The sequence below is a fragment of the Perognathus longimembris genome, chromosome 26, assembly GCF_023159225.1.
Source record: "Perognathus longimembris pacificus isolate PPM17 chromosome 26, ASM2315922v1, whole genome shotgun sequence".
Taxonomy (NCBI): domain Eukaryota; kingdom Metazoa; phylum Chordata; class Mammalia; order Rodentia; family Heteromyidae; genus Perognathus; species Perognathus longimembris.
In genome coordinates, this window is record NC_063186.1 from 4,732,202 (window position 1) to 4,751,510 (window position 19,309).

General features: G+C 36.5%; 1 protein-coding gene across 1 annotated transcript in view; it reads right to left on the bottom strand.

Moving 5' to 3' along the window:
* The window catches only part of Ephb1 (EPH receptor B1), a 193,043-nt gene that overhangs the window by 6,749 nt on the left and 166,985 nt on the right, over positions 1-19,309 (bottom strand). The window contains exon 8 of the mRNA XM_048334449.1: positions 8,621-8,655. Within this exon, the coding sequence (XP_048190406.1) occupies positions 8,621-8,655 (35 nt within the window). The remainder of the gene's footprint in view (positions 1-8,620; positions 8,656-19,309) is intronic.

The following is a 19,309-nucleotide window of genomic DNA, read 5'->3' on the forward strand; positions in this document are numbered from 1 at the left end:
AAACATGATATTTTAAAAGCAGCCTTTCTAAGTCGTCCACTAAAATACCCATGAAAGCAAAGAAAACAGATGCAAGCTCATTACTACATCAAAGTAATGGAGAGTTCCATGCCAGAATGTGAGGGGAAAATCTCCCAGATGGACATGAATTCCCAGCAAACTAACTCCTATTTCACTCCGAGTCCTTCATGAAAGACAGAGTGAATACTGGAATCAAGTTCAAGAGTCTGGGTGATTTTTCTCCTACTGACCCTGTTTTTGAAACTGAATACTCACAAAATTTCCTGGTCTCTGACTTGTCAGATAGATCCTTTGTGGCCTTATAAGGGCTGTACTCTGTGATTTCTTAGCTTATATGTAGTAGAATGTTAACATTGTTTATAGCTTTTAATATACTGAATCTTTACTCACTTTTCTGCTTCTGTTCCTCCAGTCCTTGTCTTTATCAATTAGGAGTTTTGGGGGGGACATGGATTATTCTTCATTATCTCTACACCACTACCTTATCCTATCCCTATCCCTTGACTATCCCTATGTCACAGAAGCTCATAATAAATGTTTGTTGACTTGAATTAATGCACTTAAAATTAGATTAGTGTTTTGATAGCGTGGGAAGTGTTGCTGTACATTTCTGCAGAAAAGAAAAAAAAAACATGATTCATAAACAATACTTTCAATACATCTTTATAATTTTTTCAAAAGGCAAGTTTTCAGAAAATGAACATGCTTATTCAGATTTGTTAATGAAAACAAACATAACTCTACCTGGCTATGCCACAGACACCTTTATGTTTTCATAAATTTAATGATTATCTCCTTGAATAAGCAAAACCCACCATTTCTTTCTATACTGCCAGATTGAGAGAAGTAAGACTGGGCAATTTCCTTCCAATTCTTGTGACTCTTCCTAGCTTCTTCCCCTCTCTATCTTCTCCACATTGCCTCTGTCCTCATAAGGCCTTTTTAGTGCCCCTACTTTTTGTCCTTAGTTCTGACAGATACCTCCTGTTCACAGCAAATGTCATGTGCTCCTGTGGGAAAAGCCGTCTCACCTAACTCTCTTTCTTACTCCTTTTTATCTGAATAATTACTTATTTAATGTCAAAGTGATGTACAGAGGGGTTACAGTTTCATACATAAGGCAGTGGGTACATTTTGACCCTTGATTCAGTCCCCTTCTACAACCAAATGAATATATGACCACACTACGCTCTGCACAAAAGTAGCTGATGGTGCATGCCTATAATGCCTACATTTGAGGCAGAGGTAGGGAGAATCAAGACTGGAGGCCATGTTGGGAAAATAGTTAGACCTTATCTCAACAAGCAAGCTGGACATGGTAGAGCTTGCCTGTAGGGTGATATAGATAAGATAATTAGAGTCTGAGTCTTACTTGAGCGAAAGCATGAGACTCTATCTGTAAAACAACTGAAGAAAGAAAGGATTAGGAAAGTGACTTAGATGGTAGAGTATTTGTTTAACAAAGATAAGGACCTGAGAAAAAGTAGCTGATGGTTCCCATTATTTGTGCTTTACCTTTTGTCATGACCTTTATGACCCTTGCCTCCTTCCCTGTAAAAATATTGCCAACTATTCACGCCCTTTCCTTTCAAAATCCTGTTCTAAGACATCTATATCTCTTGGAGTATGTAAACATTGTTTTGCCAATCAATCATATCTACTAAGATGACTTCTTCCTTTCTCTCCTTTTCAGGTGTGCATTTTCCCCAGCAGAGTTAATAATGTCAGTGTTCATTCTAGCATAGCTCAGGTACAGAATTTGCATTCTGCTATGATTTGGTAACCATAGCCTAACATAGTTATCTATTCAGCTGTCTGTCATTAATGTTCCTCCTTACTTTCTATGCTTTAAAGTTAAGAGTTGTATTGGTCTTTAAATCTATAGAAACTGCAACTGACATCCAATAAGCCCTTCCTTCCTTCCTTCCTTCCTTCCTTCCTTCCTTCCTTCCTTCCTTCCTTCCTTCCTTCCTTCCTTCCTTCTTTCCTTCCTCCCTTCCCCCCCTTCTTTCTTTCTTTTTCTTACTTGAGGCTTGAATTTAGGAACGGGTGCTGTCCCTTAGATTTTTTCTCTTCCACTTGAGGCACACCACCTCCACTTCTGGCTTTTTGGTGGTTAATTGGAGATAGGAATCTCATAGACATTCCTGCCCAGGCTGGTTTTGGCATTGAAATGTGATTCTCAGGTTTTAGCCTCCTAAGTAGCTAGGACTACAGATGTGAGCCAACAGCACCTGGCTCAGTGACCAAATTTTAAAACTGGGAAGGCCTTTTTGAAACAAACATTTAGGTTATTGTCTCCTTTAATTTTCCTGGTCCAAAATATATTTTTGTATTATAATTATTACATAATAACAATTATTATAATTATTCTGTATTACAATTATTATTTTACAAAAAATAATGGAAATGTATTAGTGAAATCATTGAAAGCAATTGCATGTTGAGAAAAATACCTTATATTTTTCTTTGTTCTGACTGGACTCTCTCCAATAGAGTGTTATAAAGCATTCCATGTGAATTCAAGAGGTGTTTCTCCTGTTGAAATAACAAAAGAATCCATTTCTGCTGTGTGAGGTTTTCTGTTTTTATTTATTTTATGGAAAGCATAAACCTGAGCTGTTATTTCTTCACCTGGTGAGAAGAGGCAATGCAACATTCTTCTTAGGTTTATAACCACTATAAAATTTGAGAATCTTGGCGATCCACATTTTATATATTATTAGAGAGTGCTTTTGTGAATCATTAGAATGGACAGGTTTGGGAATTACTGTTAAGAAAGATAATCACGATTGAAAAAGAACTTTCTGTACAATTGTTTTTAAATGATTTACCTGTCACTATCTGTTAGCTGGAGCTATTTTGTTGTTAGAACATGACAGTGATAGAGATAAAGCCTTCAGCCTGTGTGCTGAAGATAACAAAAGAGACAGTCAAGATTCCATTATCCCAACAGATCCTAACTCAGACAGTTGCTGCTTCTAAGCAAAGGTGAGCCAAACAAGCTTTATGGGAGTCTTACTACTTTGAGGTCAATTTCTGTAGAAGAAATATGAACTTAAAACTGAGCAGTCTAGCAGTCCTTCACTGAGACAGGAGTAGCCATGCTTTCCTTCCCATGTAATTTATTCAGTGATGCTTTCTGAATTAATGCCACTTGGGTTACATGAGCTTTGTGATTTGATAATTGTGGCAGAGTTTTGGAAGACACAGCACATGACTAAGCTCTGGGAACTGTTTCCTTCCACACGTAGCTAAAGTGGCTGGTCATATTTGTTAAATATGGGGAGAAATCTTCATGTATTTTAGAAACTGGAAATAAGCACCTAATTTCAAGACAGCAAAATAATTTTTCTTGGGATGAAGTCCAACTGAAGGTTGAGCAAGCCAGGCTCCTCTCAGATGAAATGCAAAGCTCTTGTGAGACATATCCAGATCTCCAAAGATGTCCCTGGCAGGCCTTGAATAGGATTGAGAATAGATGATAACTCCAGCTGCTTCTTGCACCATGTCAGGGCAAGGGCAGACCTAGAGAAGTATCTGACACATTGTCTATGGCCATACCACCCTGAATGCGCCCTATCTCTTCTGATCTTGGAAGCTAAGCAGGGCCGGGCCTGGTTAGTACTTGGATGGGAGAAGTATCTGACACAAATAGCTCATGGTCTTTACCCATGCTGCCTTGAAAGAGCATTTTGAGAACATGCTCTCTGATCCTCCAGACACCAGGACCTAATGACAACCTAGCTCGTCTATAATTCTCCCAGCAATGTGAGCAGGATCTATTAATTTGATCTTTTCAGAGTAATGTTCACCTCCTAATTGTTGCATATAAAACCAGACTGGATATATATATATATATATATGTATATGTATATATATATGAGATGATATATATATGATAGATATAGCTAGATATGGATAGATATAGATATATAATATGTGGCCCTGACAATAAACTAAAAATAAATAAAATAAGAAGCATAACATGTTCCAGGTAAGACACACCATGTGTTTGAACTTTTAAAATCCTTGAGAGATTCAGTTTACTGAAAGAAAGTGGGAAAAATGAAGGAATATAAGATTCTTGCCCACACCAAGATTTGACAGAAAACATAACAGCATTTTTCTTTAGCATATGTTCAATTAGACAACATGTTGAGACTACAAAAATTAAGACTGTTCACTCAGAAAAATACACATACTTGGACATGTAGAAAGACTAGCATGAAATTTAGAGAATTCATAAATGTAATATTACTTCATAAATTTAATATTATTCTTTAAAATTAATCTCCTGATCTCATTACTTCTGTATTACACAGAATCAGTAAGATCAGCAAGACTTGACTTGATTTATGTCTTATAATACATATCTATTTCTAACTTTGTCATCTCTATCATCTATATCTGTATCAATCTGTGTTATCTGTATCCTCTCTCTCTCTGTCTCCTTGCATGCCTTGTATGTGTATGAAAGTGGCTCATGTGATTATAGGCTGAGAAATCCAAAGTCTTCAGTTCACAAGCTGGACACCCAGGGGAGTCAGTGGTTTAGCTTGAATCCAGGTCTAAGGACTAGTGTCTCCGTCTAAAGGCATACAAGCACAGACTGAATCTGAACTTACTCTACTTAATGTGTTATGAGCCTTTGAAGGGATTGATCAAATTCCATTCACACTGGAAATTGCAATCTGCTTTACTCAGTCTACTGACTTAAATTTTGATCAGATCCAAGAAAATCTTTGAAAACACACTCAGAAAGTATGTATAAGCAAGCATCTGGGCACCTATGGCCCAGTCAAAATGATACCTAAAATTAAACATCACAGCTACTGATCCAGAGAAATATTTAACAAAAATACCACCAGCTGAGAAAAACCAATGCTGACATGAGAACTCATGAGACCTTTAGGGCCTAGGCTTTGGTGTAGTGTTGGTTGGGTTCAAAGCCTTGGTTCCATTTTCGTCATTGGTTGTATGATCTTGCCTATTACTGCCTAGTACTCTGCCTGTATTTTGTGAGGATCATTCTCAAAATGGTGGTGTATTGATGGCTATCGTACACCCCTCAAATGGTGGTACATAATGGCTACACTGTTAAGAAAATGAGTCAGGGCTGGGGATATGGCCTAGTGGCAAGAGTGCTTGCCCCGTATACATGATGCCCTGGGTTCAATTCCCAAGCACCACATATATAGAAAATGGCCAGAAGTGGTGCTGTGGCTCAAGTGGCAGAGTGCTAGCCTTGAGCAAAAGGAAGCCAGGGACAGTGCTCAGGCCCTGAGTTCAAGCCCTAGGACTGGCCAAAAAAAAAAAAAAGAGTCAAGTTTAGTATTTCAACAGAAGCAAGGAGTATAGCTGAAACATCAAAGCAAAAAAGAATAGACATATAAGCTTAACTGGGAAAAATCAGATTATATACACAGGAAAAATAATGTTCTCATAACTCTTCAAAACACCAACTTGGTGTGCTATTGAGGGACAGCCACCAGGCTCAGCAGAAAATGTGCTGGGGGTAGGTAACAACCAATTAACATTTCCTGTGTGTGTTGTGTCTGGGAGAAACATGACAAAGCTTCCAGTCCCACATACGTAAGTCATTCCTGAACAAGAAGCTGTGGGATTCTCTTCAGAGCCATGAAAATGAATCAAAGTGTGAACAAAAAATGAGGAAATTGTGATTCAAAAAAAAAAAAAAAAAGAGTCCAGGAGCTCTGAAACCAGTCAGAATAAGTGAATGTTAAAGAATTATTCTAGGGCTGGGAATATGGCCTAGTGGTAAGAGAGCTTGCCTTGTATACATGAAGCCCTGGGTTTGATTCCCCAGCACCACATATATAGAAAACAGCCAGAAGTGGCACTGTGGCTTAAGTGGCAGAGTGCTAGCCTTGAGCAAAAGGAAGTCAGGGACAGTGCTCAGGCCCTGAGTCCAAGGCCCAGGACTGGCAAAAAAAAAAAAAAAAAAAAGAATTATTCTAAACACAGTTGCAAGTCTGAGTTTTAATAATTTTATGTTGTTTGAAAGATAATAAATATACAATAGTGAACATTATAGCAATATGAATAATGATAATGAATCCCTGGGAATATATAGAAATGGGTGAAGCACGAGAGAGAATAATTTCTAGAAGAATTAGTAATGTATTTTTATAGTTATCTCAAACAGAAATAATAATTTAATTACACCAAGCAGGAGAAGTGATATGAGTTCACAAGAATGTAAATAATTGCAAATAATGAAAAAAATTAAAATTTCATTGTCTCTTATTCTCTTTTAGGTGGCTGAACAAAAGTTTTAGTCATTCATATCTTAGAATTTTGTTCTGTTATCTTGAAATGGTAATACCATCTTCTAGACTTAAAAACTCAAGCTTTACCTAACTTTCTCCTCACAATGCTAAGGAATTGTCTTCTCAGGGCTGGGAATATGGCCTACTGGTAAAGTGCTCGCCTCATATACATGAAGCCCTGGGTTCGATTCCTCAGCACCACACAACAATACTGAAAAGCCAAAACAAACAAACAAAAAACCATCAAGAATTGTCTTCTGATGATCAGATTCATAAAAGAGTACTATTATGAATGCCTTTTCACAGATTTTTGCATAGTCTGTTTGCCTTTTTTATATTCCAATAGGTCTGTCATGAATCTGATATATACAGAATCACACACAAATTTACTTCCATATTTCCTGTTTTTGTTTTTTTTTCTGATTCCCGGTGTCTACTTCTTGCCTTCGTTTTTAAGAGATGGCTATTTGATCTCAGTCCGATGGACATGTACGTTGTGGGATGTGGCAGATGGTATCCTGGGTAGCAGATCAGTCCTCTTTTCTGTTTTTCTTCTATGGATTTTGCCAAAGTACATCTTATTTGTAATAGAGAATTCTGTGTTTCTAGCAAGCAAGTTTGCTTATACTTTCTTGTGTTGCTTTGTGGTCCCTTATAAGATGATTACTAATGTACAGATGAATCTCATTGTGTCCTAACAGAAATTATTTCCTTTTCTCTCCACCAAACTGCCTCAGATTGCAATTTCCAAATACACTGTGAACACTTTCACCCTTGCATCAGGCCAAGATAAATAGTGAATAAATTTATGAGCATGTTTGCTCTTACTGACCACTTGTGAAGACAGGTTATAAAACCAGTAGTTAAAACTGTCATGCAAGCTATGTCTAATCCACTAGCAAACTATACTCTTTCTTTCATGATGAAATTAAGGTGATGATTGATAAAATAGAATATACACATGCAAGGCAATAGTGCAGTTTATTTCATTTTTACTAGAAAACAATTTGACAAGGGATTTTTAACATAATTCTGTGTGTGTGTGTGTGTGTGTGTGTGTGCATGTGCTGTTACTGGTTTCCAATACTGTTGCTTAGCACTTGATCCACAGTGTACTTACAGATTTTTGATGGCTAATTGGAGATAAAAATCTGCCTGGGCTGTCTTTGAATCTCAATCCTCAGATTTCAGCCTCCTAAGTAGTTAGGAACACAAAGGTGAGGCAGTGATTGGATGAACCAATTCTACCTTTTTAATTCTATAATCTTTGGTCCTACAAAGTATTCTAAGAAAATAAGTCTGATAAAGAAAAAAATTGTCTATGTCAATCTTGTGAATAGATTTATTGGATGGGAGAAAAACATCAGATGCTCAAAAAATGAGAATGTAGTAAATTCTAGTTGGTAAGATTATTTTTGCATTTGAATATTTTTTCAAATAAATATTCTTTATTAAAGAAAAAGAATATTGGTAAGCCACTGAACTACACTTGAATATTTCTAAAGACTTTATTATAAAATCATAGCTCTGTTTTATGATAACTGAAAAATAATGAAAATAAAAAATAATGAAAAAATAATGAAAATAAAAGCTGGTATACATTCATGTAATTAAATACAGAATGTAAATGCTTAAACAGTCAGGATAATATTTGAAAGAATTATAACAAAATATTGGAAATAGTTGGTATCAGCTGATAGCAATTGACTCCATTTTTATTTGTAGAGAAAAAATTTGAAATGGGAGAAAATATATTTCTTTTATGAGAAAAATTAAACAGAAGGTAGATAATTTAAATATGCACACTTTGGCAAGACAAAAATAGCAATTTTAGAGAAAAACTGAATTCAATATTCTGGTTTTACTGAATCTTTGAGTTTTTCTTTTTGAGTTTTCCTTTTTCTTTAACATTTTCTTCAAAAGTGTAGTATTTGGCAATGTCAAAGGATAAGACTGAATGTTTTCCTAGATTCTATGCCTTTGAATTTATTCTTTTGACCTATAGTACACATCCAGAAAAAAAAATGACTCAACATGTCTCTGTAAAGTCAAGTTAAACTGTTAATACATAAGAATGAATGAGTTCTGAAGTTCTGAATGCTGCAGGGTGCTATACTCAGAGATTTATACTAATGTGGACTTGTACAGTGCAATTGAATATGGCAATTACTTTTCGGGCCCATGGAGGATAGAAAAAAATTGCTTAATCATGATAAGTAATATATAAAGCACAAGGATTTGTGAAAAGCACTTCGAAAAACTACAAAGAGATGAGGCCATCTTATTAGGATGGACCGGGTCTTTACCTTTATGCCGTAGACTGTCACTTCCACTGCCTCAGCTATAAAAGAAGTACTGCACTTAGGGGGAAGCCTTTAAAAGACATACTACACTTCTTATGGGAGAGTCTTTAGGTATTTAAATCCACTCTTATGGTGAAAGATTGAGATCTGAGTTGTTTAAAGCTAATGGTCACAAATTCTCAATTTTGGTTAATTATCTATATAGTAAGGCAGTGTCTGTCTGAGTCACAATGCAGAACCCTTGTGCATGGAAAATACTGTTTATTCAAGAAAATGTCTTCTCAGTGCTCTTGCAGGGCCAGACTAGCTACATGAGAGCTGTAGTTATAAGCAAGGTTGTCCATGGATCTATCTTCTGCCTGCATCTGCTTGTCCTCACATTTTCGATTTTGAGTTGTCTCAATGTGAACCCATTATCAGATGCCCTGTAAGTGCTGATGTCTTGATCTTGAACTTCCTGGCTTCCAGAACCACAAGTCAAATTAAGCTCCTTTATTTACCAGTCTCTGACAAAGTAATGAACCATGGCACATATTTACTAAAATTACACACCCAGAAACACTGTAATGTAAGTTACACTGTAACTTACACTGTAATGTAATGTAACATTGTATGTAAGTTTTGTTCCTCTATTCAATGATGGCTAATAAAGCGCAGCCTTTCTCTCTCTCTTCCTCTGTCCCTCTGTCCCTCCGTCCCTTCCTCCCTCCGTCCCTCTGTCCCTCCCTCCCTCCACAGGTTTCAGTGTTCTATTTTCATAGTTATGACACTGTGCGGCTTCTGTTTTCTTCCATGTGAGCCCATCCGAAAGAGTCATTGATACCCGAGGTCATTTTTCTGGCTCTGTTCATCTGAAGTGGTGTGGTGCTCACACTCTCTATTCAGCTTTACTTGTCCCCTGGAACGACTCCCTGAAACATTTTCTCCAGTTATTTATTAGTTGCATGATGTTCCTTCTTATTTTATTATTTACTTAAACATATATTTTTTCACAGTGTATTACGCTGAAAATGATAAGTCAAGCTGGCAGCATGGTTGTTTTCTGGAGAAGTTGAATCTTCTAATTTTTAAGCTTGTCTTTGCACTAACTCTTGGTTGAAAATATAAAGAGGATATATGATGAGAAGAGAGAAGAGGAGATGAAAGAAGGGGGGAGGGGAGGAGAGGAGAAGAGGAGAGAGCAGAAGAGAAGAGAGAAACAAAGAGAGGAAGGAAGGGAGAGGAGAAAAAAGGAGAGGAGAGCAGAGAAGAGGATAGAAGAACAGGGAAGAGGAGGGTAAGAAAGGAGAGGAAAGGAAAAGAAGGGGATGGAGATTGTTTCTTAATTACATCATGAAGCAAAAACTAGAGTTTGCCACTCTCTTTCTTGGCGCTGTTTGCAGCAGACTCTGCTGAGGATCCAAGAGTCTGTGCCAGGCCCACAGATCCCCATACATATGTTGAAGCTCCTGATCTCACACTCTTGCCACCATTATTTTTTCCCACCCAGTTTTCCTGTGTACTTCTGTCATTTCCAGTCTCTTTTGTCTGGCACCTCCAACATCAAGGCCAACTATTGTTTCTGCAGCCTGCAGTTTCTACTGTCACTGCATGAAACCCCAGTATGACAAAATGTGCCCAAAGGCCAGCATTGTTACTGCATTTCTGGAACTTTCAATGCATTTGAAGCCATGCTGTGCTGGGAAAATTTTTCCTTTTGTCTTTGTGCTTAATTGTAGGCTTAGCAAATAGTATCGGCGTGAACTCTGATATCTTCTATAATATAGAGTGCAAACAGCCATTCACATTTGAAATTACATGTCCTATCTCACTAGGGGCCAGTTAGGAATCTCAGATAGGTGGGCCAGATTGGGTAAATTATCGTGGTAGATTCTTTACAGATCCCAAATAGCTTTTCTTTACCACCTGCTATGCTTGTCTTTATAGATGCTTTTGATAAACTCTCTCTCTAGAATTAGTTCTGACCTGGAGGCCTTCTGATATGAATGGACGTTTAACAGACCTAGTTCCATAGTTTTAATTGTGTGGGAGTTCTGTTTTAACTTGTACCGATAATTAACACATAACATTAGATGAAAATTTTAACGATTCCTTGTTGGCAATCTTTTGACCAAACATAGGTATGGTTTTAAGCTGATATATTTGTTTGTGAGGTAGTGGGGCTGTGAACTCAGGACCTCATGCTTGCTAGGCAGGTGTTGTACTGCTGTACTATTCCTCTAGCTCTTTTATTGTACAGTTCATTGTTGATATAGGGTCTTATTTCCTGTCTGGGCATGCACCTGGGTTGTGGTAATCTATTTTAGCTTCATGTCATAGCTAAGATGAAAGGGGTGTGCCATGACACCCCCATTATCCCGTTGGGATGAAGTTTTGTGGACTCGTTTTTGCCTGGATTTTCTTGAAGCATGATAGTCTCAATCTTAGGCTCCTACAGAAGTAGATGAGAGACATAAATCACTGTCCCCAGCTATGAGTTGAGAAAGGATCTTGTCAACTCTTTTTGTTTGTGCAAGATGGCTTCAAACAATGATTCTCCCCACCTCCAATCTCAGTTTCCAAAACAGCAAAGATTACAGACAGGAGCCATGAGTTCCAAGCTAATTTGATACATATTTTTGAAAGTGTAAATCAGAAGTACAAAATGAAACTAAAGAAGATTATTTTAAAATATATGTAAATATAAATAAAAATGTTATATTGTGCCCTATGTATACAATTATTTATCAAGTAAGAATAAATAGAAATTATTTATATCCATATGTTCCAATAAGTACCTGCATAGTGTTAGAGAATTGGTTAACTATAGTAGTTAATTGGAGAGAAGCATGGACTTTTCTGCTCTGGTTGGCTTTGAACCATGATACTCAGATCTCACACTCCTTATTAGCTAGAATTACTGGCATGAGCCACTGGCCACAGTTTTTTTAATTTTTGTTTGTTTGTTTCTAATGACCTTGTGCTCCTTCATTTTTGATTCCCTCTGTGACTCTACACAGTACTATAATAGACACAACCAGGAGGATGAGTAACTGTTTTTCATCTGTGTTGCATTTGCTTTTCCAGGATGCTCACCCTTTTCCCTTGATTTCTGAGTCCTCTAATTTGTCTCCCACAAGAATTTGTGAATCTGAAAATCTCTAAGCATGGAGCAAGAGGAGGGTGGAGGCCTCAGCTTGCATGTGATGTTTCTCCACGTGGGCTCTGCATAGCTCATCACTTAGATTCTGAGAGGCTTCTCATTGAGCCTCTGCAGCACCACTTGAGACTCAGGAATCCTGTCTTGGAATCACTACTGGGATATGGCGGGCTCTATAAACTGCCCTTTTCATGATCTCCCTGCTATTCATTCACTTCTATATGTTACTCATTCTCCAGTAATCAGTGTAAACATATTTTGTTAGAAATAAAAAAGAATGAACATTGGTAAATATGTAAATGAGAAAACAATCCAATAATTTTAGTAGATAATCATCTGGGAACTGATGGCTTATGCCTATAATCCTAGCTACTCAGGAGGCTGGGACCTGAGGATTACAGTTCCAAGGCAGGAAAGTCTTCGAGTGTCTTATCTCCAATTAAAGCTGAAAGTGGAGTAGTGGAGTTGTGGTTCAGGTAATAGAGAGAAAAAAAAAAAAGAGGAGTACTGGTGACATTGTCTTTGTTCAGTTTGTAATAAAGTCTTACAGATAGACAGGTGCAAACAGTAAATCCTCATTGCTGAATATGAGATTTTGGTACATATAAGAAGGAATATGATTCCACAACAGTTGGCAATATGGGGGTTTGTTAACTCACACAATTTGGCTCTCTATATAAAGATTGGGAAATAAGTGATTGATCTTTGTTGTTATTTTCAATGTACCACATGAAATTTTGCCTTTTTTGGGGTCTTTTTCCCTCCTGGTTTTACCCCTGTTGTCATTGTAACTGACTTTGGTACACTGGGTATTGTATGTCCATTTATTAGAACTAGGGAATGGAAACACCAAAATGGAGAGACAAAGGGTAAAAGGTGAACCAATGTAACAGTAATATTTACAAGACAATGTGCTGTAAACCAACTGTACATCTCAGGGGAGGGTGCGGAGGGAACCCGGGAGGGGGAAAGGTGGGACAAAAACAAAGGAGGAGGTAAAAAGTTTGATAAGAAATGTACTCACTGCCTTATGTATGAAACTGTGACCCCTCTGTGCATTACTTTGACAATAAATAAATAAATAAAATTTTTAAAAAGCTAGAAAGAAGAGAAAAAGTAAAAGTCCAAACAAAATCAACAAGAAGAAAAGGTAATCTATTTGGAAGACCAGATTCTAGATTAGCAGTAATGAGACATAGTGGTATGAGTAGGTAATAGACTAATAGGTGAAGAGAAGAGGAAATAGTATAATAGCAAAAATATACATAACTCATTTTTGGTAGAAGTGAGAAACTAAATAGATAAAGAATAGTGCTTTGACAAATGTTGACAAATGCATAGGAAGTAATGCTGAATTTTAAACCAAGACTCAGGGCTAGGATAAAAGTTAATTCAAAGTGAAGCTCAGGCCTGTAATCCTAGCTACTCACAAGCCTCATATCTGAGGATGGAGGTTCAAAGACAGCTCTGACAAGAAAATCAATGGGACTCATCTCAAATTAAACATGAAAAAACTGGAAGTAGAGATATGGCTCAAGTGGTAGAATACTAACCTTGAACAAAAAATTCAGGGACAACATTCAGGTGCTAAGTTCCAGCCCTTGGACCAGCACAAAACAAATAAACAAATAAAAGTTAACTCAAAGTGATTATGAACTTAAATGTAAACAGTATCAATATTTAGGAGAATGAAAACCAGAGCTGACGATCTTCCATATCTAGTGCTAGACTTAACAAAAAAATTGTTATGTTGGATTTCATCAAAACTGAAACTTTTTCCCCATGAAAGACTGTTTTCAAAGCATCTGAACAGAAAAGGGGCAGAATGACAAAAAAAAGTTTGCAATCTACATATCAAGGGAAACTTATTGTCTAGAGTATTACAAACTCTCACAACTGAACAATAGTAAAGCAAACATCTTTTCCACCAAAAAGGATAAAAGACAAAAGGATATCTTCGTGACATTGATATGAAATGTGCAGATGGGAATGTGCAAGATATTCAATACTATTAGAAAAACGAAAATTAAAAACCAGGATGATGTCTGTGTTGTTCCTTACAACTGAATTTGAATATATAGTTATTTTGACATCAATACCCTTCTAACACTGTTTAAAGCCTCAGCTTATCTTTGACAACTGCTCACTCTAAAAGGTAAGTGTTAGAGGTATGTTTATGTCAAAGTAATTGTATATTCAAATTCATTTGTAAGGAACAACACAGACATCATTTTGGTTTTTAATTTCCATTTTTCTAATTGTATTTAATACCATGCACATTTATTTTCCTATCTACATATTTCATATCACTTTCACTAAAATATCTTTCTTTTGTCTTTAAATGGAAAAGATGTTTGCTGTATTATTGTTCAGTTGTGAGAGGTGCTGTCTGACTTGTCACTGGTCCATCACTTTTATTTTAGTCATTTTTATTGAGAAAACATGTATACATCTTTTATAGGGGCACAGTAAGAAAATATAGCCACTGTGTTATGATTAAATTAGAACATCTCAGACTCTAATGATTGCTACATGTTTTGATTATTTGTACTTGTCTGGTAATTTGGAAATCTATCATAGATTATTATAACTAATAGTCAAACACTGTGTTACCAAAAACCAGAACTAATGTTTCCTCTGTAATGTTTTAGCAGTCCTTTACCTTCCTTCTTTCTGTTTGCTCATCCTCTGTCCTTTCTAGGCTCCAGTGACTGCTCTTGTACTCTGTTCTTCCATGGGATCATTTGAGAACATTTTGAATTGTTATTATAAAGGTGATGTGCAGAGGGGTTAGAGTAATACATCAGGTAGAGTAGGGATCACTTGTTTTTAAGTTTCCACAAATGAATGGGACCTGGTTCTTGCCTGTCCGTGCTTGGCTTATTTCATTTAGCACAACAACTTCTAGTTCCAACCATGTCCTGCAATGATTGATAAGGTGCCATTCCTTTTCTAATTTTTTAAAAATATTTTCATTATCCTTAAGTAGTTGTACAAAAGCTTCAGTTTATGAGTACAATGCATCTTGATCAGTGTTACCCTTCATCATTCTCCCTGTCTCTCTCAACCCTATCCATCCCTTCAAGTTTTACCTAGCTGTACTTCATTCCTTGGTGACTGAAGAGTGCTCCACAGAGGATGATCATTCTAAATGACATAAATCAATGCTTTCAATCTGTTGTTTGCTTGTGGTGACTTTCTCTCTAGTCTTGAGATTTGTATTTTTGACAATTTTATCCTATTTCATTGTGTCATCTGATGGGAAGAGAGAGGACTTGTTGAACTCTATTCTATCATGGCAGGGAACAGAAGTTATGAGCATGGTTTTGTAACAAGCTATATTAAAAAAACAACACATCATTTGAAAGTGAACTAAGATCCATACCAGGAAATTGAGCTAGAAAATAAATGGCCCATGTATCGTTATTTAATATAGAACTGAAGAAAATATTTTAGCCATAAGAGAGAGGTCCACATTGGGAACTCAAGAGCAGAGAAGTCAGGAAGTAAGCAGACTTGTAGATCATTCCTCTTAGTCTGAAAGTCAAATGAAGGTCTACTGGGGCTACCTATCATCTCAAGGGTTATTGTTTTTTGTGTGTTTTTGTTGCTGTGGATGTTGCTAATGAACAAATATTTTTTCATTAAATAGATTAAAATCTTTGTTCAAAATATTTTTTACAAGGTAACAAACAGTACAAGAAATGTATCCAATGCCTAATGTATGAAACTGTAACCTCTCTGTACATCACTTTTACAATAAAAACTTAAAAAAATATTTTTTTACTCTGACTCCATATTTAGGACAGTGCTTAGATGTTTGCACAAAGAAAGATGATTTATACAAGGTCAGAAATAGGAAGGAATATTGGCAGGAATTCCCTATAGGGTGAATATAGAAATTGAAAACTGGAGTTTGAACACACCTAATGAGATATTTATTCCTGAATTTACTTCTCTAGAATTCCAGGGCATGAATGCAATTTTTCCAGTTGTAGTCATCATTTGTCACTTCTGAACCACTGTCCCTTTAATACAGAACATGATGTTCTATTTCAACATGTTCTAAAAATGACACAATTATTTGCATACTTGGCAGCTTGTGCAAAGGAACTTAATTTCATAAAGATATTTAATTTCACTCTGCAGAAGCAGCATTCCATAAAGCAACATAAAAGCCATTTTTATTTCTAATTAACTTGAATAATTTTTCCTGCCTTTTAAGAGTTTATATTAAATTACCTGAGTCACTTTTTAATGGGGTTATAATCTAGGACTTCAATGATGATTTCTGTTAAAAATTCTGCATGGAAAAATAACTGCTAGAAAACACATGAAAAGTTTAACATTTGAAAATCTCAGTCTGGCTTGTAGCCTACACTTCAATTATCCCATTCCTCAGTTTTAGAAACCTGCCTGTGAAATGCAGAAGATGAATTTTCTTAATAATTAAAAGTAAAAGTAAAATTTCAAGGATCTTTGTGTAATTTATACCATTTGAAGGGCATATGGCTGGATCTGTTACATAAGCTGATTTTAGCAAATACTTCTGCCTGAATGGCTAAAGATTTTGTGTTCTCAGTTGGTTCAGAGCCTATACAAATATATAATGTTTAGAGACTCTGGCGATAAAGCAGGTGCCATTGAAGAATGCACCTTTATTAGTACTTTTCTTTCCAGCCATGTAAGGTGGCTCATGATTGTAATTTTAGCTACTCAGGAGGTTTAGATATGAACCACATGGTTCAAATTTGGCCCAAGCAGAAAGGTTTGTGAGACTGCATAGGAATCAATAAAAAGCTAAGTGTGGTCATAACCACCTTTCATTCCAGCTATGAAGGAAGTGCAAATAGAAGGATAATAGGTAAGGATAACATAGGCACAATTCCAAAACCCCGTTGGAAAAATAAAGCAAAAGAGAGTGATAGTTCACTGGTAGAGGATCTTTCTAATAAGCCCAAGGCCCTGAGATCAAACCTAGTACTGCTAAAAAAAATTGTTTTCCCTTTTACCTGATCTTTAGGGCAGTACTTGGATTTTCACATAAGAAGAATGAAGACAAGGATGTGTGTAACATTCAGGATAACAAGAAACTTTGGCAGGAATTATCTTAGGATAGGTGAATCTAGAATGTCACACAAAAAACACCCAGAGCAAAATAAATACAAGAAAGAGTAATAAAAAAGAAATAGCAAATCTGGTAAGAATGAACATGTGCTTGGATTTTATAAGATTAGAGGTATACACATGTTGAGGGTCCCCAAAGTCTACTTCTACTGTGATGACTTTCTCAGAGGACTTGTAATTCAGCCAACAGCTGTACTTAGGGATGAGTTTTATTACAGAATCAGCTAGGGTGGAGGTACCTGGGGATAATGGCAGAGGAAGCTATGATCTTTTCTCAGGGGGAGTCACACAAAACATGCTAAATTCCCACTAGAGTCACATTATGAAGACATGTGAAGAGAGGTGATGAGCTCCCTGGAATCTCAGAGTCCCAGGTTTTTATGAGGGTGCTGGTCGTGTATATATCCTTTGCCTGGGCTATCCTCAGAATTTCAGATGGCTAGAAGGAAAGTCTTAAGTAAAAGGAGCTGCTCTGATTGACTAGGGAATAGGAGCAGCACTTGCAAAACACAACTGCTGAGATGCCAGCCCAAGGCTGCTGGGGGACCTCATACACTATGATGTGGTGCTACAATGTTACCATGGTTACACCATCGCTAGGAAACAGAAATTTAACAGCTCCACTGTTGTCTTCAGGACCAAGGTGATATATGTAGTCTGTTGTTGACTGAATGTCATTAGGGGATACAGGATATTGCCACTGTGATTAAAGTGATTACACTTCACATTCTAATCTTAAACCAATTGAATTTGAATTGATACCAATTTACTTTTCATTATGTATCAAGTCTCTTCTTCTGTACAGCCCTGGGCCTGTCCTTCATGTTACTGATGTCAAGGAACATCTATAGCTATTTCTATGCCTTTATCTTGTAATTTTTATACAAAATAGAAAGTAGCTATGAACCAAAATGATACCCATATTGACATTTTTATCTTTAAATAGTTGAACCAATGGGCTGCTATTTAACAAAGCAGTTAATGAAGACAGTGTATCTTGAACAGTGTCACCTCCTTCAATATTCTCACCCACCCCTCCCCATCCTTGTCTTATCTTATTGTTTTTAACTTTGTAGTATGTACATTGAAGTATTAATTGATTGATCCCCCTTCTCCTCTTATGGAATCTATCTATCTATCTATCTATCTATCTATCTATCTATCTATCTATCTATCTATCATCTACTTATATATCACCTGTGGCATTTGTTTAGCCTTCTCTCATTTTAACTGGAAGGATTCCTATAAAACATATGTAGTACTAATAAACTGGGTTTTGTTTACATGGAATGGCTAATTTTCTCCTTAGATTTTGAGAGAAAGTTCAGTCAGGTATGAAATTTTTAAATGACATTTATTATTTAAATATCAATTTTTTTGTTGTGCAAGTCCTGGGGCTTGAACTCAGGGCTTGAGTACTATCCCTGAGCATTTTTGCTCAAGGCTATATCACTCTACCATTTGAGCCACAGCTCTACTTCTGTCTAGTGGTTAACTGAAGATAGGAATCTTAGGGAGTTTCCTGCTTAGGCTGGCTTTGAACTGTGATCTCCAGATTTAGGCCTTCTGAGTAGGTAGAGTTACAGACGTGAGTCACTAGCACCTGGAATCTATCATCCTCCTGCTTTTAGCCAAGACTTTCGATAAGAAATCAGTTGATAATTTTATATTGACCCCTCTAGTGTAATAAGTTACATTGCTATCAGAATTCTTTGTGTTTTGCCATTTGATTTCTTTTTTAGAAAAAGCAATATTTTATTTTGGAACTTGAACTGCTTTTGTTACTTTTTATTCTTCTCTTCTTATCATGTATTTTTCATTGTTATTAAAAATGTGATGTACAGAGGGATTACAGTTACATATGTCAGGTAATGAACACATTTCTTTTTGAACAGTGTCACCTCTTCCCTTGTTTTGCCCTCCTGAAACTCTCCCCCACAAGATGTATAGTTCATTTCCAACATAGTGTCTAGTGAGTATCACTGCTGAATGGAATCTGTTAATATATGTTTTGGTTCTCTTTATTAAATGACCAAGTGTTAACTTATTTTACTTCTGTATTAATAACAAATACTTATATCGTGTTCCTGTAGAGGCATAATTTTTTGACATTATCTTTAAGATTATTCAGTAAATAATAAAGCCTCAAAAGAACATAAGACATGTGCTGAAAAGATAGAAAAGTTAGGCAACAAGAGCTTCCATTCAGATTATGTCCTGGTTCACTTTTACTACCTATTGTATATCAGGTTTGCACTTTCTTGCCCCAGACATTGTGAGTTGGCAGTCACTCAATAGCTTTTACCAGTTGCATCCACCATTTTCTTCACCTGCCTTCAGATTTACGCAAAACTGTGTGCTGTAAGCCCTTCAGATATACTCATTAATTTGCAAATAATATGTATTCTGGCTAGGCTCTGGTGGTT